Here is a 24,442-nt window from a genome sequence, read left to right on the forward strand (position 1 = left end):
GAGAGGGTGGTGGTGGTGGTGGTGGTGGTGGTGGTGGTGGTGGCTGTATACACGGCGGCTGCGTGCTTTACAGTGCCACATTACGCGGAATCGGGAGATATGTGGGGAGTTCGTTTGTGGCTTCGCCAGTAGAATTCGTTTGCCGCTCCCCCTTGCACACTCCTTACATTAAAACGAAGAAACCAAACGAAACAGCTCCATCATCAGAGAATGTGCAGGCGACGCGAAGGAGAAAACGGGGAGGGAAGAGGAAGGGGAAGAAGAAAGCCAATCACTGACCGCCTACGGCCCCTCCCCGCATCCTCTCTTTCGCTCTGCCTCAACCTCACACCGGACCGTCCGGGTGTGCTTTCACGCACGTCCGACAAAGTGGAGGGGAGGGGGAGGGGGCGCGGCGTGCATCCGTTACACCAGGAAGCTGTCATACACGGAGAAGCAGACCGGCATCACGGTAGCGTCACTGGTGGCGTTGCCCAAGATGTGCGCAGCAAGATGCGACAGAGCTGTCTTCTCGGCAAACATGTTCGCCGCTTCCTTCTGAAACAAGACATCCTCGTCGTCGCTACCGGCGACTTCTTCTCCGTCATCGACCTCTTCCGCCGGTGCGGCCCCGGCAACAGCCGACGCAGTCGTTCGTGCGTCTGCGAGGGACGTGACGAACCTGAGCACGTCGACGCCAGACAAGAGGCCAGCGCCGTGCAGCCGACGCAGGAGGCGCACGACCGCAAGGAGACAGGAAACTTGGTCTCGGGGAGCCTGGTGTACGCCCCACATGCCGCGAGAGCAGATAGTCGCTGCTGCTTCACGAATCTCGGACGTGTCATCCACCAGCAACCGCAACAGCACCAAAAAGAGCGTGACAGCACTCGCTGGGCATGTAGACGCCGCCGAAGACGCCGCGGCTGTGGCGCTGCAGCGCATAAAGGACTGTGCGGTGCGCAGTGCTTTGACCACTGCCAAGCGAGACTCCAGTGGCTGCTCCGGCTCACAGTAGTAGGACAAGAGGTGCGCGACGGCAGGGGACACAGCGTGGGCGTCAGAGACATAAATGTCATGCGTGGTGATGAAGTCGAGCGCCGCGCTGCAGGCATCCGAGTTGTGCAGCGGCGTGGTCGTCTCGGAGTCGTCTCTGTCAGCAGACAGAGTAAGGAGAGAGACAAGCGTCGCATGCAACTGTTTGACAGCAGGAGTCTGCTGCCCTGCGCCGAGGCTGGAGAGGTCGGATGAATCGGGCGATTCAGTGGTCCCATCGGCCGTCTTGTTCGTCAGCGTCATGGTCATGGCAGCAAAACGCATGTGCGAGACAAGCTGCCCCCATGCAACGCACCCGATCGTCGTCGTCATGGGCGACGACGGGCTTGCGGCGCCGTCAAACAGTTCCGTCAATGACTTCAGCGCCAGCTGTGGAAGGTCACAGTTCAGATCGCGTGACATCACGCGCAGTATCACCCCAACGTCCGCCTTGTTGAGAGCATCGCTCGCATCCGAGTAGTGCTGGAGCTGCGTCATGGCCCACGAGATGAGGTTGTGCTCGCCGCGCCGGATGCGAAGGACGGCGGCCTCCTCTTGCAGCAATTCAGTTAACTGACTCTGCTCCACCCCCGTCCAATGCCCAATCGGGGCCCTTTCACGCTGCGCAGCCAGAAACACGAGCATGGCACTCACACTCTCCATCACGCTGCCACGCTCCGAGACGACATGGCGCGCCTTCAGATAAGCGCTCATAGCCTCAACACACATGCCGCGCACTGCGTGCTGCTGCCCCGCGCTTAGCTTGTGTCGCGCGCCGTAGAAGACGATATCTGCCAATAAGGCGAACAGCGAAGCCGCCACAGTTGCGCTCACAGTGCAGGCCCTGACGAGCGCTTGCTGACAAGAGAGAAGAGTCTCACTAATCGCCTGAATGACCGCCTCGGCGACCGTCGGTGTGGCGTAGCTGCTGCGCTTCTGTCTGTAGTGGCGGCGCAGCGTCCCGACGTACTGAGCATGAAACTGCAGCAGCTGCAGCACTGCGCCATGGCACGAGTTCAAGCCACAGCTAGCTGCGCCCTCGCGTTGTTTGAGCAGGCCCGGGTGATCTGCGGAGTCCGTGAGAGAGTGATGGTGCTGCAGCGGCTCTAGTGACAAACCCCGCCGAGTCTGCTCAATCGCACTCCTCAGAGAGGAAAGCGGCACCAAACAGCACAGCGCCACCGCGCTGGCGGAGCGAACCATCAAACTGGGCGAACCGGCGCACTGCATTACAGCCTTTATCATGCGGGCCGCGTCGTCCAACTCGCCGTGGCTGACCTTGGTGATGAGGTGCGGCGGATCTGGCGAGAGCATTGACAGAAGCTGCAGCACCGGGAAAAGAGCAACGCTTACCTCGACAGCAGAGGTGGCACCGCCGTCCTCGCCCTTCGCTGCCTGGACCGATCGGCTCCCTCTCGTCAGCTCCGCGTACGCGTAGGCGACTCCTCGCGGCATGCGCTTTGCGATGTCGTGCAGTGAGGTGTTCACACCAGAGCCGCCGGTCGACGGGTGCTCGCCGACAAAACGGTGGATGACGGCGGAAAAGAGCATGAGCGAGCTGTTGCGCGTGTACCAACTGACGTCGTGGAAGCCTTCTGTTGCTAAGGAGAACGCCTCCTCGATGTACGCCACAACGCGGTCGGCAAACACCTTGTCCTCGAAGATGAACTTCATCACGTTAAGCGCGTTTGAGAGCTGGCTACGCCGCACCGCCTCGGCAGAAACACCAAGAGGCGCGGTCTCGGCGCCGCCCAGCGCATGTTCACCGGCGATGTCGCCGCGCGCGACGCGCAGAAGTTGCCTCATCGCTGATGGAAAGAGGCAGTACGGCACCGTCGTGTCTTCCGCCTCGAGCACTGCAAGGATAGCATGCGGAAGGCCTTGGCTGCGCCGCAGCATGCGGGTGACATGTCCAGAAGTGACGCCCTCCGACCCCATCAAGTAGTCGAGCAGCTCTGCCGGGAGTTGGTAGAACAGCGTTTGACGAGAGCGCACCAGTGTGGCCACGAGGGCTTTGAGCGCCTCACGGACACACCGCATCACCCCGTTGTGCTTCGTGAGGAGTAGCGCATGCACGAGCTCGTAGGCGGCCGCATGAACGGCAGCGAACGGCATGGCGTGTACAGGCCGTACCTTCAAGAGGCGCGTGATGGAGCCTGCGGCGACGCGCATGCTGAGCCAGGTGTTGTTCACCACTCCTCGCATCACAGACTCCGCCTCGGGCCGACTGCGGTCGTAGACATGCCCGCGGCAGTCTACAACATCGTCCGGGACAGACGACGCGGTAGCGCCGGCGGTCACTGTCTCCGAGCCCACCAATGAGCTGCAGGTGCGCAGGACAAGGCAGCAGCACTGCAAGAGATTCGTGCACGCCACCGTCAGCAGCGGCGACGGGGAAGCCGCGGCGGCTCGGCACTCGACCGACGCCATGAGGCTTAGCAGCTCCGCGCAAAGGGAGAGGACGCCGTGGAGGGGGTTTGCCTGAATGTAGGCATATGCCTTCGCACCACGCATCGCGCTCATCTCGGCGCACTTGCCTTCCACAGACGTACGTTCTCGATCCAGCAGGCCGCTGAGGTGCTCAAGCTCCTCCAGCGGACGCTGCCTTGTGGCCTCCTGTGCCTCCGCGGTGAGCGTGGTAAAGATGAGAAACCGCCCCACGGCGCCCTCAGCGTTGCGAAACGTCTGCGCACGGAGCAGATCCTGATGAGCGCGCGCCGCCAAAGCGGACGCAGAGACGGCGCTGCCGCCGTCAATGCCGCTAGTCGCCGTGAACACCGCCGCTGGGGCCAACTCGCAGAAGGCGCGCAGCAGCTCTCGGGCACTCTCACGCGCTTGCAACCAGCCATCCGACAGCGTGGCAAGGAGGGATGGTACGACACAGATGTGCAGCAACGGCAATGCGGCGCCGCCGTTCACCGGTTCTGTGGCGACAGTCCATTCCATAGCCTCCTTTTTGGCGACATGTGTGCGCAGCCCTTGCAGAAGAATGGAGTACCCCATCATGGCTGCAACGCGCCGCTCCACCGAAAGCCCGGCGCCTGCGTGGGCACTCGTGCCGATGTTCTGGGCGAAGATGCTCGAGAGGCGTCTGCAGTGATCCATCACCGCCGCCCGATACATTGCGGTGCCCAGCTCCAGCTGCAAGTCCGGTCCGCTGGAGGAAACCGTCACTGGCGACGATGTACCAGAGCGTTGGGCAGCCGCCACACCGTCCTCCTGCCGCTCACCCTTCTTCTGCGCCTTCTTAGGCGTCGCCGAAGCCGAAGTCGATTCCCCATTCTGGGGTTTGCTGGTGTAACTCTCCATGAGACGACGCACCCACTTCTTCACCATCTCTAGAAGTCCTTTGCGTGCGGCGCTGTCTCCGCCGAGGTGCATGTTAAAGATGATGTACTCCTCCACCCTGCGCAGCTGCCACAGCTGCACGGCTTGAATTTTCTTGACGCCCAGCACGCAGAGACACAAAGCTGTATTGCGCACCTCGTAGTTGAGGCTGCGGCTACCTTCCTCCAGTACCCGCAGTATAGTGCTGCCGGGAGCGAGATAGGGCGTAATGTCTACCCCGACGCCGCGCGCGCGAGCGACCGCCTCGACGACGCCTTGCTCAACGCGCTCGTACTCCGGTGCTGCCACGGTGCAGGGGAACGAGGTCTCTCCATAGGAGGCGCCGTCCAGGTTTGCGGTGACGGCGGTGAGTATGGCGCGCAGACACGCTGGGTCCTGCTTCACCAAAGGCGCCACAAAGTGGGCGGTTATGTGCGATATGTTCACCGCCTCACTGACGTTGGACGAGACGCCAACGTAGCCTTTCTCTGTGATCGCGCGTGCTAGCGGCTTGATGATGCCACGCTGCATTACGTGCTCGGCTGTTTCGCCGTCGCAGCGGCAGCCTGCGATCGCAGAGCCTGGCGGTGCCTTCGCAATGCCTCGCGCCAACTGAGCAAAGACGTCGCCGGCTACGTTGCCAATCTTGTGATTGCTCGCCCCAGTCAACAGTGAGCGGGAGAAGGCGGAGACGGCGTCTGCTGCGGCGTTGGGGCAGCCATAGTGCCGCTGCAGCACCGCGATGAAGTCGCCCAGCGGCATCGTAGAGAGCAAGCCAAGAAGCGCGTGGTACTTTCCGCGGCGCTCTGCTTGGGCTTGGAGGATCTGATCGAGCGTCACGGAGGTGTCGGCGCTACGGTCGAACTGTTCGCCGGGCGCAGGAGAGGCGCTACCGCGAAGCAGCGCATATATCTTCAAGATCTCGCCGTACGTGCCGTAGAGGGCACCGGACATCTGCTGTGTGCCGTCATCCCACAGCGCCATGATGAGCTGCGTGGCGTAGGAGAGGGCGTTCTGCAACTTTGGCGATGAAGTGCACAGCGAGGAGAGGTGGCGACGAAGCGCAGTCGCCTCCTTCACCTCTGGTGTCGCAGACTCTAGCGAAGACTGGGATGAGGCCAGTTTCGTGAGAGCGGCGGCACCCTCGCTCTTCGCAGACTGCGCAAGCGCCTTGACGGCGATCGTCAGAACCGAGCTCACGTGGCGCACGACGCTGTCCACCGTCTGAATAGCCATGAATCGCGTCTCCGGCTCCTGCACGACGTTGCAATACTGCTGCGCCGCCTGCAAAATGATGTCGTAGACTACGACAGTGCCATGCGAGACATTGCTCGGCTCTTTTTCCGCCCCAGTTGCCGACAGCGAGGTCCACGGTAGAGGCCTCAGTAAGAACCCGAGCGACATCCAGTCTCCGCGAATCGGCGCCGACGTGTGGGCCAGAATGCCCTTGAGCAACGCAAAGCAGCCATTGGGTGTTAAGTGGGAAAAGACGTCGTGCAGGGCCTTAGCCCCAGCGCCACCATCAGCCTGAGCTGCCTCTCGCGGGTTCGATGCCGACACAATGCGCAGAGCCACGTCGGCCTGCGCAAAAAGGTGCGCGAGCGAGAAGGCACCCGTTGTCCTGCTCTCCGGCAACTCGGGGGACGCCTCCACGCCGAGAAGCCTGGCAGCACCACCTGTGCACTTGGCGACGCTGTTGCGTAGCGCGGCGCATACGAAGGCCAACAGCCACGCGTCGCACGTGCGCACCGTCAAGATCGACGCCACCAGTAGTCCAACCGCGTTCAGAACATCCTTTGGGAAGATGGGCGAATAGAGCATGACGACGGTGGGTTGCAGCAGACGCGTCAGATCGCGGCGCACGTTGTCGCCGGTAGCGCCGGACGCCATCGCCAGCGTAAGCGAGTCCATGTACTTGTGGATGTACGCCGCAACTACGCGGACACAGAAGCGAATGTGCTCGAGATCCTCGCCAAACACAGCAGCAGCGTCGGCGTTATGCGATACTGGTGGCACCGCCACCGCCAGACCGTTGCTGGCCTCCTCATCCGCATAAGTTTCACTTTGTGCAGCCTCGTTGGGCAGCCGTGACAACGTGCCTGCGCCATCACTTGCATCGGTGGTGGTGCTAGTCTGGACACGACTGTGGCTAGTCGCGTTAACGACGACCCACTGGAAGCTGTCGGCAAGCAGCGGCAGCACCTCCAGAAACGTGTCCTTGAATATGCCAGGCATCATGGGCATCAACGTACTTGTAAGTCCATCTACTGCATTCAAGAAGTTCAACACCCGATCGTGTTCAGCGCTGCAGTCGCCCATGCTTTGCGCAGCGGGGATAATGGTGCCTCGATCCTCCGAGTTGCAGGGGAAGTACACCGCGGCGGCAGCCTCGGGGGTGTCACTGTGGGCACCAAGCGCCGCAACAGGTCTCATGGCGTTAGCGGCGTCTGCCTCCCAAGCTTTGGCGCAGCGCAGGATGCGTGCAACGTACATTTCACGCACAGTCGCCTCCGTGGCGGCGTCTGGTGCAGGCAGAAGCGTTCGCAGCAGAGTCATGAGCGCTCGGTGCAGATAGCGCACGCGGCAGTCGAGGAGCAGCGGCACCACTGCCTCCAGTGCTAGGGTGCGGCCCCACGAGTAGAGCTCACCAGTCGACTCAGTGAGAGTGGCTGCCAGCCAAGACTTTGGGATCTCACGTATGGCACCCGTCACTTTCGAGATGGCGTGCAACTGCTGTTCTGGGGTGAGGGAGCGCTGAAGGAGCTCCTGAAGTGCGGCGTCCGCCGTGCGCACCACCGTGGTGGCCATTGCTGAGGACGGTGCCGTCACGAGGAGGGCTCGCGCCACCCGCTCCAGGGACTGCCGTACATCCTCCGGCACATCGAACGTGCTTTGAAGACCGGGGCGGCGCTGGCGACGTCGCATGAGCGACGCATTCGCGGTCTTCTCTGCCATGAGCGTAGAGGCGCAAAAAAAAGGAAGGGTAACGGAAATGACGTGCTGTGATGGCGGGGCGGATAATGGGTCTTATAGCGCCCCGAGGTACCCGGCAACGCCTTTTCCGATTACGATGTTCTGTTGTGGAGCACGATCCTTCAAGCCTGTTGAACGCCTGCCTCAGGGTTGTTGTTCGCCCACAAATCCCTGTAATGTTCCCAGTGGCGGCTACCCTCTCGCCTGTGAGAATAATTTCGGTGCAGAGAAACGAGACAAGCACGCGCTTGCTGCTTTCTCAGTGGCTGCTATGTTTGCTCGCGAGTTCGGGCCGCGGTGAAGGCGTGCACACGTAGAAGTGTGAAGATGTACGTGCGTCGAGCGGTGCTCTTAGTGAAGTAACGCGTGCATCGGCTAGCACACTGCAGTAGGACGGTTGCGTCCGTCACATTCAGCAGCGGCAGCAATAATAATAGTCCGGGTAGGACAAAGGATGAGATAGAGAAGCACACACACACACAAGTCCGTATGGGGGAGGGGGGGGACATGTCCGGGGACGGAGAAACAGAAGGAGAGTGGACGCAAGTGTGAAGGCAGAATACAGACAGAAGCCCCGTATCACCATTTGACTCATGTCACCAACACAGTCAAGAGAGGCACTGGCATCTCCCGGTACACTGAGTATCGCTTCCATCCGATCACCTCATCACCGGCTCCCCTCTGCCCCCCCCCCACACACACGCATGCACATTAGCCGCAGTCGGCAGCTGCCTGATGCGACTCTCTCGCATGCGCGACGACCTTGTTGTGGGTGCGGAATGGCCCCTCTGCCAGCGTCAGACACACTCGTTCTCCGATCGATATCAAGCCCTCGCGTTGTCGTCCTACGATCACTGCACTCCAGCGATGTAAATCTTTTTCTTTGTTGTTTGAAGGGGTGTGATATAACTGTAGATTTTTGTTCGGTTTTTTTTCATTTCTCCTCAGTGAAGGTTTCGTCGGGGAGAGCTGACACGTGGTGCGCCGTCGGAAAGCGTGGAGCGCGTGGCGTCCAATCGCAGCGATCGCCAGCAATGGCAGCCTTCAACGTCACCGTGCGCGTTCACGTGCGTGGGTGCGCCGCCCTCATCGCACTTTTCTAGAAAAAAAAAGAGCCATCCATCGTCAAGAGCGGGTATTGCGTATATTGAGGAGGGAAAAGAAAAGTGACTGGCGCCCGAAGCTGAGAGTTGTGTGTCCACTCGCCTGCGGCAACGCACATGGCATCCTCGATGCCCCCTTCCCCGCACACCCCTCTCTCGCTCCCTACCCTCCTCACCCCCCCCACTTCGTTTCGCACGCTCAATCGGCCTTCGGGTCCCGAAATGTGACAAGTTGACGTGAATACCACCACTATCACCACCCACGTACAACGGATTGTGCCCTATCATTGCCATTGGCGAGGGGTGGTGTGTTCGCTTTTTGAAGGTGGGTCAAAGGTCGCCAAAACTAACATAGATCAGCGTACCGTTTCTCGTGAATGGCTGCCCCACGTATAACACGCACACGCAAAAGACAACCACACTCCACTCATCCCTCCAAGCTTCCCCCCTCCCCCCTCTCCTCCACTCCCCTTCATTTTTTACGCGCGTCGCCTTATCAAGTTCGCCAGCGCACACATCACCGTAACGTCCACATACACACCACACCACACGCACGGACAAAGGCACGCACAGACGCGCGCACGAGTGTTTTCAGGTAACAAAAACGAAACGTGGGAAAAGCCCGCTTTAACCAGCGAGAGAGAGAACGCAACACCATTTTTTTCTGGGGGGAGGCAGCGGAAGAGGAGGCGGAGGGGGGGGGCTGCGTCCATGCGACCGTTTTGGTGGTTCACCTCTTCTCTCCTTTTTTCTCTTTGCCCCGCACTGTGTACGCAACATCACCGCCCGCTCAAACACAAGAAGGGAGAGAGTGCAGGATACGGGCAGTTCGACAAACAGGAAGGGAAGGTTAGGATAACGAGAGAGAGGAGGTAGAGGAGCGAGGGAGGGACGAGAAGATTGACACATGAATCCGTCCAACACCACCTCATGCATCATCGGAGCGCGTGCTCACACGACGTGTCAAGAGCATCCGTCCTCTGGCGAACCACCGTGGTACCTGCTTCCAAGGCGCATCCCCGCATACACCCACTCGACCATCTCCACCATACACGAATGGCAGCAGAGAGAGAGTGACAAAGAATTTGCGATGGATTATTCCACAGCGAAAAGACACAAAGGAAAGCGGAAGGCGGGCAGGTGAGAGCGGCGCGGCGCGGCACCGCCATGATGCGCAAAATGAATGAGGTCAGGCAGTCCGAAAACAAAAAAAGAACAGAAGAGAGTGTTATTCACACGCAGCCACATACACGTACACACATACGCACATGCGCAGAGGCGCATGATGTGTCTCTTTCTATTGCTCGAAACCTGCAGCCACCACCGTTCTCCCATCACCTAGTAGAAGTCGGCCCTCCAACACACAGAGACACAGAACGGCATCGCTCCTTTTGTACCCATCGTATTACCCTTGTGTGTGTGTGTGTGTGTGTGTGTGTGTGTGTGTGTGTGTGTGTGTGTGTGTGTGTTCAGAACCTTGCGGTTCTTTTTATTTTCACTCGTGCCTCCGCATCTTCCTCTGTCGCCGTCATTGAGGGCTGCGCGAGTCTTCTCTCGCGCGCCACCTCCTTCCGTCCTTTGCTCCATCTCTTTCCGCCATCTACATCGCCTCTACTCGTCATCGTCAATGATGGGGCCGTTCATGCGGAAATACAGCTCCCCCATCACCTCAACCTCGTCGTCCTCGTCATCATCGATGCTGACCGCATTCATCGGGAACGTAAGAGCCGGTGATTGTGCTGTAGTGGGCGCATGGTTGGCGGTGATGCTCGTGGCTGCCGCCATGGTTGCAGGCGTGTCCGTCTTGGAGACAAAGGAACTTGTCCAGAGGTCGCCGTCGTGGAACTTTCTGCTCACATCCACGTCGGATGCATCGACGCCGTCCACAACCCCTGCAACCTGCTTTGGCGCAAGGCAGTGCACCCCATGAGTAGTGAAGCTTGCCTGGTGCTCCGCCACCTCGATCTCGGTCACGAGGTTCTGCAGCTCCCGCTGCACCTCCGCACGCAGCTCCTCCAAATCGAAGTGGCGGTCCTCTTCCTTGAGCATAAAGTTGAACTTGTGCCGCGACAGCGGCTTCTTTGCTGTGCGGAGGACCTGCAGGTACCGTATCGCATGGTTCCACTTCTCGCGAAAGTCAAGAATCTGCGCAGCCTCACCGATGCTGACGCGGAAGCGCTTCATCTGGCGGTTGCACGTGATGCCAAAGTACACGACGCGGCCACCCTTGGAGGGCACCTCGACTGGGGCGGAGTACTCCACCTGCGGGTACAACAGCAGCAGCGCCGCAAACAGGTACGTGTTGTTCACCGCCGAAACGCGAGCGCAGGTGATGTTGCTAACGAGATTACGCAAGTCCACGGCGACCAAGGCGGCGCCGGACTCCCACACCACGCTGCTCGGGCTGGCTGTGTTGGGCACAACCTTCTTCGACGTCCGCACAAAGACCAAGGCGCCAGCCCGATCCTTGACGTTGATGGAGCCGGCGTCGCGTACAAAGAAGAGCCGGCGAGCAAGGGCGACAGCCTCGAAGAATGTAAAGATGGACGCGTTTGACTGGATGCTCTGCATCACCGCCGACAGCGTTGCCTCGTCCTCGAGGTCGTCGACAAAAGCGTAGTCAGAGATCTGGACACGCAGGTAGGTGATGAGGCCGCGCACGTGCTCAAGACGGTCCTCCTTTAGCTGCAACTTCGCCACAAAGTCCGCTGTCGAGGCTCCGTTCGCCTTGAGTCGCCACCACTCCAGGAACACGAGCACGTCGGCCAGGAGATCGCTCTGATTCGCGATGTCACCAGCGTACTCTTGACGTGTCTCGATAACACACTTCTTCCACGAGGCGAACCCCTCTGCTGACTCGCCGGTCGGGAATCGGTATGGCAGAGCGCAGACGCCGGCCACGATGACGCCGACCTCGCCGTGGCCAAGTGTGCAGCAGTTCATGACGAAATGAGCCAAGTCCACCTCGAGGGGCAGTCGCGACGCTATCTCGCCTGTGAAGGTGAGGCTGAAATCGGACAGGTTCGCAATGAGGCACTTCTCCGAGAGGCTGTGCTGCACCTGCTCAATGCTCTCCGCCTCCACCGGGCACACCATCTCCTGGTTCGCACGCTGGATCGGCAGCTGCGCTCGTGAGCACTGCAGCAACGCGTCCTCCACCTCGTATACCGTCGGCTGGGGAGCCTCGGTAGTGGGCAGCACGGTATCGGCCGCCGGGGGATACAGGGCGATGTAGCAGCCAGGGTACTTGGTGCCAGGTAGCTGCCGGCGCTCCTCAACGTCCATCTTCGACGCCCACTCCGACGCGCTCGAAGCCATGAAGCCCTCCGACTTGTTCTGCACGGCGAGGCGTCGAGTCGTTGCCATGTCCAGCACAAAAGTCGCATCTTCGTTGTTGTAGTTCGTGAAGGAGACAACCGAGTGCAGCACGCACACACGATGCTTCGACGGTGTGGCGCCGGCGTCCTCCTTGGAGGGGAAGCGCCCGGCGTACACCGTTGTGTCGAGCAGGCGCTCCTTATGTAGCGCGTCGATCATCTCGCGTGAGTCACCAGTGAGGATGTAAATAGCCTGTGGGCACGCGGCGGAGCAGGACAAAATACGGCTCACCAGCGTCGCCGCCATTTGCACGGAGTGGTCAATGATCTTGCGGTGCGGACCAGGGTACTTGCCAGACTCATCGATTGTGACATCCAATACATCCATCTCTGCCAGTGCGTTCGCCTCATCGTACGAGAACTCGACGAGAGACTGCACCGGCGCGGCGTTTGGCGTCGCCACCGTCTGCTTCGAGAAGAACTGCTGCATCCGCTCCGTCATGGCACCGCTGACGCTTACAATGACGTGCAGCGGCGGGGCGGCTGTGTCCAGAATGGCACTTTGCCGGTACACGCGTTCCCGCAGCCCCCACAAGAAGTAGGAGACCAGTGGACTCATGCGGGTCAGGTTGGGCAGCACGAGATGCGTGAAAGGCCCCATGCCGCGCTGCGACGTCAGGTACACAAGCGCTGTATCCACATCCGTCACCCACAATGATGTGCCCGCCTCGCCGACAAACGACTGCCCGCTCAGCTCGCCGACGGGGCCGTGAGAGGGACTCAGCGCCCGCAGCGCCGCCGCGATATCGGAGGCGTCCGAGTAATGCGGTACCACCACCAGCACGCGCTCTTTGCTCTTTCGGCTAAGCGCGAGAGCGAGACGCAGAGCCGCGTAGGGTCGCTGCAGCAGCACTACTTGGTGTGAGGCTACCTCCTTTAATCCCAGCACTTCGTCGCTCTCGACGTCAGCGGCCGCGGTGTTGCTACCGTGGAAGTATGCGTCCTGGGAGGCGATCAGCTGTTTCAGCTTTGCAGACACCACTGCTGGGTCCGACTCGGGCTTGTGCGAATCCGTCCGCATCGTCTTATTGCCGCCGAACACAACGCCCTGGCCAACTTGCTGGATGGCGTCGAGGTCGAACTTGAAGACGTTTGAGTCCCCGCCGGGCGGGGTCAGAAGCGAGAGGTTCGCGATCGTCTCCGCGGGACCGGCCGTGGCAGACGCCCCGGCGGACCCCGCCGCAGCGGTGGTGGAGGCGCCCCCTGTGCCGATGGCTGCCTTGGCCGCCTCCGTCCCCGAGGAGGCGGATGCGCTGGACTCGTTCGCGCGCGCCGCAGCCTTTGCCTTGGTGGGGCTGCGACGCTTCTTACTCATGAGAGCCTCGATGTTGAACTGCAGCGTCGTGTTGGGATCTGTGGGGAGGGCGGCGCCAGCGCTGCCAGACGGCAGCGAGCCAGGCGACACCATCGACGGCGAGTCCGACGCGGCGATCGCCGGCGAGGAGGATATTTTCCCCCCTTTGCGGCCTTGGCGAGGAGCAACTGGCATCACCGTGCTGTGAGGGACAGAAGAATTTGAGGAGGGAGAGAAGGGGAGGAGAGGGGAGGAGGCAAGCAAGAGCCAACGTCCTTTGCTTCGTACTTTTCGCTTTCCTTACTGTATGTTATTTTCTTCGCGCGTCGTGGGGTTGTGGCGCCGCCGTTGTAGAGGGGTCGGGGCACGTGGCGTCATGGAGAAGAGGGGAGGAAGAGAGTAGAGCGGAAAAGAGGGGCGAAGGCACAAAACAAACGCAAAGGTACGACCCGACAGCGCCGGCAGTCAAGAACAGGAAGCACAGCCGACGTTCAAGGAGAAAGAGAACGACGTCGACGGAGAGCGGCGTAGACGAGGAGCGCACGTACGTGCGCAGGCGCTTACACAAACACACACTCACACGCAAAGGGGCAAAGGCAGCAGAGGCCAAGAGGGCACCATCGCCCTCTCTAACTCCATCTTCACCCGCGCGCTTGCGTCAGCTATTTGGTCTCCGTGTGTTTGAGGCGGTGGGGGAGGGGAAAGAGGGGGAGGGGGGCAGTCGTTGGTGCATCGTGTCTTAGTGGCCCCTTGTGTGCGTGCACAGACACGCGTTGCGCACATTCTCGCTGGGCCACTTGCCGCAGACCTGTGCTCTCTTTCCACACAAGCGTCGCCGTCCGCGTGCATTTCTTCTTATCCAGTCACGCAGCACAACAGCTTGGAAAGCGCGAAACTACCCAGGACCGGCGAGCCAAAACAGCCGCGAAGATAGAGATCTGAAGACGCATGCATGCACTGTCAAAGCAGGCTGAGGGGCGAGAAGAGTCGTGGACCACTCGCACAGGCGGGGGTGCGAGAGTGCCGCTTGCGGCCGCACCATTCGTGAGCAGCAATGAAGAAAAAGCCCATGACGACAATACGCGCGTAGAGCGGCGAAGAGCGAAGATGGCCAACAGCTTCGCGAAGGCTTCTACGATGTCGTTATCATCTGCCCTTTCACGCCTGTGGCATCTTCGTAGTCACCCAAAAACTGCTGGTCTTGCTGTGCTCCTCCTCTCTCACGTTCCGGCTCCACACCGGCCGGTTGCGGTCGTAGTTCGACAGACGCACCATGAGTCGCGTCGTCTGCTCCCACTCCGACGGCAGCACCGGTGCTGTTGTGCCAGCAGCGGCGCCGTCCGTCGCAGCGGCGCTCTCGTTCGAGCTTGCGCGCACCTTGGATGCAGCACTCTTCGCCTCCTGCTCCTCCGCTTCCTCGTCGTCGTAAGCGTCGTCTTTGTGGCCCTCAACCGCCTTGTTCTGACTCTTCTTGGCGTAGTTGATCATGAGTGCGTCGCGACGACGGATGGCATCTTCAAAGGTAATGCCAAGGTGCTCCGTGATGGAGTGCGCCACGCGCAGAACCTCCTTTCGCAGCTCCCCCGTTTTCGCAGTCTTCAGCTCTGGCCGTATAAAGCGCAAGTAGGTCAGGAGGCAGTGCACCTCGGCCGCAGCGTCGTAGTGATGATCGAGCTCGTCGTCGTGGACGACCAGGTGATTGAAGTGTACCTGCTCCCGAACCCTAGAGTTGAAGAAGAAGAATTGGTCCTCCACGTGGGCAACGTTGTAGTCCTTCTGGAAGGCGCCTTGTGGCACCACGAGCCGACCCTCCGTGCTTGTTGGCCGCGTCCAGATGGGAAGCAGCATGTCACCACGTAGATAAGGGACAGTGCCGTCCTCGCGAATCAGGCGAGTTTCACGCACGACGCCCTGGCCGCCGAACTCAGTCGATTTGCTGGTGTAGGGCAGGCGGAACTTGAGCATGCTGTGTTCGCCGTGCAAGATGTTTGTCCAGCACTCCTGCGCGCGCATGTTCTCCGCCACGTGGTCCTCGAAGTTCGGCAGCGCCACACTGCCTGAGCGGATGTCCGAGATGAAGAGCAGAGGCTTATTGCGCTCCAGCGCAACCTGCGCCAACACCTCCAACCCTTTAGGAAGCGACAGCGGCGCTTCGTACATGGCAGGGATATCCTCGGTACCACGGGCCACGTCCAGCGTGCCAACGATGCCCTGAAGCTGCTCGTGGATCGCCTTCTTGTCAGCCTGCACACTGTCCACGGCCACGCTCTGGTACACAAAACCAAGTGCTGGGAAGACTTCAGTGAGGCGACGCGCGTTGATGCCGTACGCTGTCGCGTTGGTGAAGAACTCGTTGCGCAACCTGAAGTTCGCGCGCGGCTCCAGCACCGCGCGGTCAAACTGGCCGGGGTCGATCAGTTCCCACGTGTGCCGGCACGAGAACATCTCGTCCAGAAACGCCAGATGGGTCCCAGGAGCGGCGCCAGCATACACAATGTGATACGAGATCTCTGGCCGGCAGTACATGGAGAGGAGTTGAATCTCGGAGAGAAGAAGTTTACGCTGTCCCCAGTGGATGGCGCTCTTAATGTCCTTATTGCGGGATCGGTACTGCTCGGCGGGGAAGTCGTCATCGAGCAGCACGGGGAACGGGAGGGACGAGGGGTAGTGATAAACGGTGCGCGTCACCAGCTTGCTAAATTGGTCACCGGCGGTGTTGAAGGACGAGGACGACAGAGCAGAGTAGAAGTCGTTCAGCAGCTCCTGGCGCTCCCGCTTCCGCTTCAGATACCCGCTGCCCATTGTGTGTCGCTTGCTTCTCGTGTGTGACGAGTAGATGGACCCTCCGGGGCCGTCGTAATGGAAATACGCACACCTCACACCACCCGCAGCGATTGTCGCTAGAGACTTGCTCAGCTGGGAAGTCTATTAGTAGTAAAAAAGGAAACAATTCAGAACTTCTACGCGTCCACCAGGAGCAACCGCAGCCTCGTTCGCAACTCCAGCGTCAAACCTCAGAGTGTCGATGTCCGAAGACCAACAAGGAGGGAGGGACGGTTGCCTCTTCCCTGTTCAAGGGGTGTACAGTAGTGGGGGGAGGGGGGAGGGGAATAGATGCGTGATAAGTCGCATGCGGCAGCCTAAGAACGAGATGCAGATACCGACAGCATAAAGAGCTTGAAAGAAAAGGTTCATGCAGCGCGTACCTACCGAGAGAGTGGGGCTCGGCACAAGAGCGGCTCATGGGCCCGTGGCGGAAGCGGGAGCGGGAGAGTTGACCGAGCGAGAAGGGCTCTAAAGTGCGTCACCACGTCCACTCTCGGGGAAAAGGAGTGGCCTTCCATCCTTATGGCACGCATATGCGCGGTCTGCCGACAGTCCCTTTCCTCTGCCTAGTTCGTTCTTTATTTTTTTTCAGCGATTTTACTCGAGTCAAAGTTATCAGCCGAGGAGCCTGACGGACATGTTTTTTACGCTGCCAACGATGAAGGCAGAGAGAAAGAAAAGAGGCAAAGGAGGGAGAGGGGGGAGGGGAACGGGCAGCCGCTTGAAAGTGGTCCACTTTGCTCCCTGGCCGTAGCACCACACGGCGCTCCATCCTCTTGTGCGAGCTCTGTCATGCGGAACTTCACCACTCTAGCGTCGAGCTCCCCACAAAGTCCTGAAGCACCTTCACCATCTCGCGCACCACGAGCGCGTCTAAAGGGGGGAGCATGGTCGGCCGTGCCACCCGTCGTCCGACCGTCATGCAGCATACCACCAGCTCCTTCAGCTTCTCCTCGGCAAAGCCACCATCCGTCCCATCCACCTCGCCGCCAGGCAACTCCTGCGCGACGTCATCCACTGTCTGACGCAGCTTTGTCAAGTAGCGGCATAACGTAGATGATGTGGGTGTAGCGGGGACAGCACCCGCATCATCATCGAAGCGAGATGCACCTGCGCCGTTGACGGCTGTGCTGGCTGCGTTCGGTGACTGAGGAAAGAGAGGCTGCAGCGAGCTCACCCATTGCGCACACGTCGGGATTGGTGTAGAGCAGTACAGACAGACGTATGCACGGGCAACCTGCGCGAGCGTCTGCGCCTCCTCAAGCCGGCTACCAGGCCACGTATCCCCGACTGCTCCTTGTGCCGGCGGAGAAAAGGGGGCGGTGCAAGCTGGCGAGGGTGCCCCAACCTCGGAGTTGGAGAGTTCGACACGCTGCAGAGCTTGACAGATCCCTTGGACAGTAACCAGCACAGTACCGAGGGTTTCGCCACGAGTGCGGCCCTCTTTGGCGATGTCACTGAAGAATGTATGCTGATCAGCCAACTCTGACCAACACGCCTTCATCGCGCGACCCTTCATGACATCGAGGCGAGCATCCCGCACGAGTTCAGGAAAGGTTGGCGTATCGTCCACATCGAAGTCCAGTGCCATGATTATAAGGAAACCAAAGGAGGAGAGAGGGCGGGGTAGACTGTAGAAGGTGCATAGAAGGTGCGTAGAAGATGTGGAGTCCGTCTTGGTTCGGGCTTCCTCCGTCTAGACACGAGTGAGCAGGTGAAGATTAAGAGGAAGACGGGCAAAAAACGCGCGTCGCGCCAACGGCACAAGGAGAGCAAAGAGAGAAAGAGCAATGGAGGGCGACAGAGATAGGCTGCACACGAGTGAGGGGCGCAGCACGCAGTCCCGAAAGGAGAGCTGTCATGCGCATACATAAGAAGGAGAGGGAGCGATAACAGTCGCCGACTGTGCTGGCGACACCGACGTGCCTTCCCACTCAGAAAAGATAAAACAGCCCAGCACCACCCGCTAGCGCGCTGCATCAAAGATCGAAAGTGCTCACCTTCAGGGGTGCAGTAAGGCACTGGCGTGAAGCGCGCGCGCCCTCCCCTTTTCTCTTTTTCAGCCTGTCCTCCCCCCTCCCCCGGGACTGTGCCACGACGGAAACACAGCGCAAGTGCGTGCATACATGCGCCGTGAAAGCCGTCTCTCCCATTCTCGATGGGGTGGCCTCCTTGCGACTCTGCAAATGTGGCATCTCTTCTCCCCCGACGGCTCGACCGCACGAGGGGGCCACAAGACCACACGAAAGGCGAGAGAGAAAGTGGAGGACAGGGGCGGCGATTCCTGAAGAACTGTTGGAAAGATCTCAAAGCGGGCGAAGAAAAAAAAATGACCGTCGGTCCGAAAAAAACAAGAACAACGCCAGAGAATCGAAATGAGCGCACCAACAACGTTGCCCGCTCTCTCTATCTCGTCATCCTCATCATCTGGGTCACGCGAGCTCACCATCATTCACCCCCCGCAAACACAGAAGATAGAAGAGCGGCGCATACAACTGAAGAAGGATTCCTTAGTCACCCTTCAGCAGCATCGCCACGGCATGCAGGGCCCGATCACCGTACCAGCGGTGAATGCACAGAAAAGAAGCACCGCTGACGGCAGAGACGGCGCCGATCGTGAAGTACATCCACGCCATGAAAGTGTTGCGGCCGCCAAGCCACGACAGCGTCGCTATTGAGAAGCTCTTTGTGCCGCCGTAACTGGCCGCGTTGAAATGCTCTTGGATGCGCATCAGATAGGTGCCCGGCACCAGGTCCTCGTCAATGACGCGATACAGCTTCCGGAATTTGGGCAGCGAGGCCACGCGTGCCCAGACCATCAAGTCCTCGTCCGTCGTGACTGGGATGCGGTGACCAGGCTCATCGGCGTACCAGCCTTCGTTGAAATACGTATTGTCGGACGGCATGTTGGATGGAGGGTTGGGGTTCACATCACCGTCCGCAGCCTCGTACGCCCATTTTGGAGCGCTCCATACGGGTCGAGGCGACGAAGGAGGTGGAAAGTACGGTTTTTTGTACTTGAACTCTACGTCCGACGTCCAGGCAATGCCTTTTTTGTGGCAGCGGCCGGCACCGTCGAGCGGCTCGTTTGTGAAGCGCGAAAAGGCGCTGCCGTTGCAGATGAGCCGCAGCGACGGCGCCGTCACCGCGGCGGCCTCGTGCTGGGTGATGCGGTACAGGGTGAATGTGTCGTTGAACATGGACCACGGAATCAGTCCAGCCGGTACATACACAAAGTCACTGTAGTGGAGGAAAGTGCCCAAGAAGTTAATGCCTTGATCACCGGCGTGGCGCAACTCGCCTGGGTACGTGAGAGGCGACGTGGCAGAGGCAATGGCCTCCGCGGAGACGCGCTTCCCGGCCAGTTGCGCGTCGCTCACAGACTTTGAGAACCGACGGTGGTTCTGGTAGAAGTTGTCAAGGCCGTAGTAGACGTACACCGGTGCTCTGAGGTGCTTGTCTACGCGAAACGGAACATCCGTGACGCATCCCGTCTGCCACACGTTCCCCGGCGACGCCTCATACCGAAAGGCACCGGTGCTGTTGTACCCAAATGAGCACTGCTGCTGATGGTCGTAGCGCACCGTAATATCCACCGCGGACTCGTTCGCGTGAAAGAGTGACAGGCTCAGTGGCAAGCACACAACTGCTACCGCAATGAGGCAGAGGGCCGAGTGCTGCGGTGTCAAGATGGGTTGCCACGCCGGCAGGCGCTGTTGCTTGAAGAGCGTCCAGATGGACGGGCGCTGGACCACGGCAGCAGGGGTGGCAGGCATTCCCCTTCCTCTCGAGTTTGCGTGGAGTAAAGAGACCCAAGTCAAGCGAGTTCTTCGTTTTCTTTTAAGGGGGAGCCGAGCAGCAGCACTGTTTTGGTGTCCGCAGACTTCGTCGCCGACGAGGTGAAGTTGAGATGTGCGTCGAGCTCCCGTCGTAGCGTTCTGTCAAAGAAAAACCAAGAGAGAGGCACGAGAAAAAACGCTGCCGTTGTGCCGGCGAAGAGCACTTTTCTAGAGAGTCGCAGCTGTTCAGCGGCAGGTGGTGCGCGAGATTGATAAAGACGATGTAAGGTTGTGTGTGTGTCCGTATGGGCGTGCTGCGTGCGCGACTCTGTGACGTCTGCGATAGCCCCGCTGTGCCGTCGACAATACCCGAGCGTACCTGATTACAGGCGGGAACGAGAGCAGGTCAGGTCAGACGTGACGCGAAGCGAAGGAGGACATGGATGGCGAAGAGCAGAGACACGCCGCCAGAAAGAGAGACAAGTAGAGCGCGGGGCGTGAGCAGACGAAGAGCGCGATCACAGAGACTACCAAAAGCGAGACGGAGAAAAGACCCGCAGGTAGAGCAAACATACGCATACACCAAGAGACACATACGTGGCGGTCAGACAGATGTGTCGTCAAGACGCCACAAGCAATGCTGCTCAGGGGAGCCGAAAAGAAGCCGGTCTCAGCCTCCAACTCCCTTGATGCGCGTCATGTCAAATGAGATAAGACAGTCGAGTATCGATACGTCAAATCGAGCTTTCATGACTACCGTTTAGTTGATTCTCCACATGAATGGAGTAGCTGTACGGCAAGGGTGCGGCAGTCCGATATCCTGTTTCCTCTGTGTTTGTGTGTGGCAAAACGATGGCGTTCGTGGGATCTCCTCCGTGCACACTCACGCGTGCGCTCGCGCACGGCAGCTGCAGGAATACCCAAAACTCGGCACACCAGATGAGGAGCATCAATCGATAACACACAAGGGCAGAAGCACACACAGAGGAACAGGGCAAAGAAAACGGCAGCCACAGATCCATAGCACTCTGCAGCAAACGCACCGTCCCTACGTGGCAAGCGGACACCACAGTTGCCTCTCGCCGATCGACCCATTTCTCGAACGCTGGTCAGTAGCGAGCCGGTCGGCGGTGACTGCCTTCGCTTCTCTGGCGGGCACGCATACTCTTCACCGCGTCCTTCTCTTGCTGTTTCGTGTACTTCTCTGTTAACTTCGCCTGCCACTCCCCCACAAAACGGAATGGGACCAAAAAATCGCGGCGACCGCGGACGGCTCGCAACTCACGCAAGGTACGCTCATCAGCCTCGCTGGTGTGTGGTGATGAGGACAAGGAGAGGGATGCGATGGTAGGGGACCGGTCCGCGAGTACCTCCACCTTGTCAGGGTATAGAATCAGCACCTCGGCTATGATATCCTGCATGGCGAAAAGTCGCTCACGCACAAGCCGCGGCAGTCGCGGGAGACTTCGACTGATCGTCGTCCCTTCTCGAGGGTCGCTACGGAGGGAATAGGAGGAGAAGATGTGCAGGAGTATTTCCTCCCCAGTAACGCTTTCGATGGAGCGCTGAGCGGCCTTGGGGGCATCGGCGCGCTGCACCAGGATGCCGTGCCGCGCATCGGATAGCTGAAACAAATCATTCCGTGCTTGTAACAGCTCCATCACATTTTGAGGAAAAGCTTGCACGGCAGGCTGCGGCAACGATCCTAAGAGCGCCGACTGATGTACCCCATCACGCAGCGGGAGAAGGTCAAAGAGATGCTGTGCTAGGACCCGGTCGTCGAAGTACGGGGTTGGGTTGCGCATGTAGGCGAGCTGGCGCTGCAGTTTGCGCTTGCGGCGTCTCTGGCGCGAACTGAGGCCGCATGCACTTGCCGCCCGGTCCACAGTGAGTGTCTCCAGCTCGCGTAGTATGCTCTCCTCGTGCGCGCCCGCCATGTCTGGTGGGACGAAGCGCTCCTCGAGCCGAAAGCGCACGTAGACGGAGGCGCACAAGGATGGCGGCAGCGTGGCGTCATACGCTGCGCAAACCGGCGCCGAAGAAGAAGCCGCGGCAGAGGGGGTCGGCGCGCATGCCTGCTGCCCGCTATTGACGGTCGTGGGGGCCACATAGCGGACCTCGAAAAGAGCAGGCGCGCTCAACAAAACGTGCCAGACATCCCGCCCGGGTGGCAGGAGAAGGGTTGCCTGCTCCTGTAGCTCACCCGAGAAGAGCAGCTCCGTTGCTGTGGTCGGCAGTACACGCGCCACCCGGTACCACTCGTACGGCTGCACCGCATGCTCCGCCATCCGCGTGTTTGGTGACTGCAGCATTGGCACAGCGGCGCTGTCATCGCCTGCCGAAGGGTCGAGTCGCAGCTGCGCATACCCGTGTTCGAGCACGTGAGTCAGCTCCGCCTCATCAGCTAAAGTACTGCGAGAGGTGCAGTGCGCCGGGTGCTCGTGAAAGATGAGCCATGCTCTGTGCTGTGGCGATCGAAGAGCATCGAGCACGCAGGCCCTAACCTGCTGCTCTTCGGCTTCCGGGACAGTCGTCCAGAGGGCCTTGACTGGCACGAGGTAGCTCGGGAACAGCTGCCGGAGCTCAGCGAAAATAGCCTGGACGTCCACTGAGCTCGACTTTGGGGCTGTAGCAGCGGCATTACCAGACGGAGACGATGAAACAGCGAACGAGTGACCCGCTGCGGCACCCGCGTTGGCCCGGCGGCACGGCGCTGCGGATTCTCTCTGCCTGAGGCGGCTGCGCACCACGTGCACCTGCCCGATCATTTTGCTTTCAAAGCGCTCCGCGTAGCGAGACAGCAGGGGCCGCAAGCCGCCGCAGATGGGGTCACACACGCGCTCCATCAGCTCTGGCGGCAGCTGGCGTGAGATTTGCGGAATCGAGGTGAATGTTGCCGGGATGTAGGAGCTCACCTCATCCACAAGCGCATCGAGCGGTGAGGGGGGGGATCGAGAGCACAAGCTGGTTGGCGTGCTTGAAAAGTGCACCATCCGCCGGATTGTGATGGCAGAAGAGCAGAGAGCCATGGCGTGTGGCGCCACTTGCGCCTCGGCTCTTGGGTAGGTTCTCTCTCGCCGCCCAGCTGTGGTTGCAGCCGCCAAGGTGAGGCGGCCAGTGTACAGTCTTGCTTGCCACATCACACAGTCACGGCCGTGCCTCTCCGCTCACTGGTGGCGTGAAAGTGAGAAGCCGAAAGCGGAAAGCGAGCGGAGTTGACGGTGGATGAAAAACGAGAAAGTCTCCTTGTCGGTCCAGTGCGCATCACCAGGGGTGAAGAGAGTCACAGGAGCAGGAAATCGGAGCCCCAAGCACCAGTGACGCTGGGCATGTGCGCAGCTAAGACCGACTCACTCCTGTGTGAAAAGAAAAGGGGTAGGTGCAGGATTCGATTGAAACGGAAGCCTTTACGAAGTGCATCGCCAGGATGCATACTACGACGCTACAGTTGGTGCCGCACCGCAGCCGATTAGTGTGGCGCTCTCGTGACTGGTACCCCGTCACAACTGATCTGCATACGTGATTGTTTTTGTGCGTGAGCGCAACGTAAGAAAAAAGAAAAAGATACCAAAAGCGGCAAACAGCAGCGGTGAAGAAAACAAAAAAAGGAAGCAGTGCGCTCCTCCGCCAAGTGCGAGCCATCAAGGTGAAGACAATATGCGGTCCTCTTGCACCTTTTCTTTTCTTCTGGTGCCGCCTTCTGTCTTTGTGCTGTTGCTCGCCTTTTCGTAATGCGCAGCTAGCGGGAACATCCCAGGTGCCTCACCCTGCCAACCGCAGGAGTGCACGTGTGCCCAAGAGGGCGCTCATTCATGGGTGAGAGAAGCTACCTTCCTCCACTGAGAATAGCACCGTCGGCGGGTCAATGTGAAGCTCTGACAGTACCCGTTCCACCTGGCCTGCTGCCTTAGCGTCCGCCAAGTGCTGCAGCGCCGCCTGCGAAACTGTCACCCAATACAGCGTGTCTGCTACGAGTGACAACGCTTGCGTGCCTTCGAGCTCGGCTCGGCGAGCGTCGATGCGCTGCTTTAGCTGCCGGTGAGAAGGCTCACACCTCTCGAGGGTAACACCAGTCTCGGTGCTGGGGAGAGGATCGGTTGTCGCGCCTCGCGGCGCGGTGTCGTCGTCGCATTCCGACCCCTTCTTGGGCGCTGTGAAGGGCTGGGACACCGCGGCAGCCGTATCTGGTGCGAGCGGTGCAAGCGTTGACGAGGTATTTGCTGCGCAGAGGTCATCTGCAAAGGATGGCGCTGCATGTAGCGCATATGCCTGGCTTCGGTGCAGCTGTCGCGCCACCGCGCGACCGGGTGCTGCAGTGTTGCACCGAGCTGTATGCTTGAAAGGTGGGTGGAACGACTTCTTGGCGGCGGTAGAGCGCATGTTCGGTCCTCGCACCGTTGATGGTGTCGGTCTTTTTTTCTGTAAAAGCGGAAACAAAGGTAAGGAAAAACCTTCACTGGGTACCGCTCATGCGTCTCTCTCGAGAAGGGTGTGGGTGGGGCAAAACACGCGCTTGTAAGCGGGACGTCGCCTCCAGCTTTTCTTTTGAGTGCAAAGCAAGAGGAAGAAGCGCCGAACTCATACTGAAGGCGGCAAAGTATGCATGCGCTTCAGTGACTACCCACAACACAGACGTGGAACACACATACACGCATCAGCAGCTGGCGAGCGGAGATGCCCGCACACGTTTGAAATAGTACACAAAGAAAGAATAAGAGCGGCAGAGAAGAGTGATGGAGTGGTTCCAGAAAG

General features: G+C 59.7%; 7 protein-coding genes across 7 annotated transcripts; all 7 read right to left on the minus strand.

Moving 5' to 3' along the window:
* Positions 1 to 405: 405 nt before the first annotated feature.
* On the minus strand, positions 406 to 7,293 carry LMXM_34_3360 (conserved hypothetical protein; the record flags this gene model as incomplete). Its single annotated transcript, XM_003879283.1, has 1 exon — positions 406 to 7,293. The coding sequence occupies one exon, from the start codon at positions 7,291 to 7,293 to the stop codon at positions 406 to 408; it is 6,888 nt and encodes a 2,295-aa protein (XP_003879332.1).
* Positions 7,294 to 10,025: 2,732 nt separating this feature from the next.
* Positions 10,026 to 13,280, minus strand: LMXM_34_3370 (conserved hypothetical protein; the record flags this gene model as incomplete). The annotated part of the gene is made up of 1 exon (XM_003879284.1): positions 10,026 to 13,280. The coding sequence occupies one exon, from the start codon at positions 13,278 to 13,280 to the stop codon at positions 10,026 to 10,028; it is 3,255 nt and encodes a 1,084-aa protein (XP_003879333.1).
* A 963-nt stretch (positions 13,281 to 14,243) lies between these two features.
* On the minus strand, positions 14,244 to 15,887 carry LMXM_34_3380 (conserved hypothetical protein; the record flags this gene model as incomplete). The annotated part of the gene is made up of 1 exon (XM_003879285.1): positions 14,244 to 15,887. The coding sequence occupies one exon, from the start codon at positions 15,885 to 15,887 to the stop codon at positions 14,244 to 14,246; it is 1,644 nt and encodes a 547-aa protein (XP_003879334.1).
* Positions 15,888 to 16,713: 826 nt separating this feature from the next.
* LMXM_34_3390 (conserved hypothetical protein) lies at positions 16,714 to 17,502 on the minus strand (the record flags this gene model as incomplete). The annotated part of the gene is made up of 1 exon (XM_003879286.1): positions 16,714 to 17,502. The coding sequence occupies one exon, from the start codon at positions 17,500 to 17,502 to the stop codon at positions 16,714 to 16,716; it is 789 nt and encodes a 262-aa protein (XP_003879335.1).
* A 919-nt stretch (positions 17,503 to 18,421) lies between these two features.
* On the minus strand, positions 18,422 to 19,687 carry LMXM_34_3400 (conserved hypothetical protein; the record flags this gene model as incomplete). Its single annotated transcript, XM_003879287.1, has 1 exon — positions 18,422 to 19,687. One exon carries the CDS (start codon positions 19,685 to 19,687, stop codon positions 18,422 to 18,424), a length of 1,266 nt encoding a protein of 421 aa, XP_003879336.1.
* A 1,112-nt stretch (positions 19,688 to 20,799) lies between these two features.
* On the minus strand, positions 20,800 to 22,719 carry LMXM_34_3410 (conserved hypothetical protein; the record flags this gene model as incomplete). Its single annotated transcript, XM_003879288.1, has 1 exon — positions 20,800 to 22,719. One exon carries the CDS (start codon positions 22,717 to 22,719, stop codon positions 20,800 to 20,802), a length of 1,920 nt encoding a protein of 639 aa, XP_003879337.1.
* A 781-nt stretch (positions 22,720 to 23,500) lies between these two features.
* Positions 23,501 to 24,070, minus strand: LMXM_34_3420 (hypothetical protein, unknown function; the record flags this gene model as incomplete). The annotated part of the gene is made up of 1 exon (XM_003879289.1): positions 23,501 to 24,070. The coding sequence occupies one exon, from the start codon at positions 24,068 to 24,070 to the stop codon at positions 23,501 to 23,503; it is 570 nt and encodes a 189-aa protein (XP_003879338.1).
* Between the last annotated feature and the right edge of the window lie 372 nt (positions 24,071 to 24,442).

The sequence above is a fragment of the Leishmania mexicana genome, chromosome 34 (assembly GCF_000234665.1).
Source record: "Leishmania mexicana MHOM/GT/2001/U1103 complete genome, chromosome 34".
In the NCBI taxonomy this organism is placed as follows: Eukaryota; Euglenozoa; class Kinetoplastea; order Trypanosomatida; family Trypanosomatidae; genus Leishmania; species Leishmania mexicana.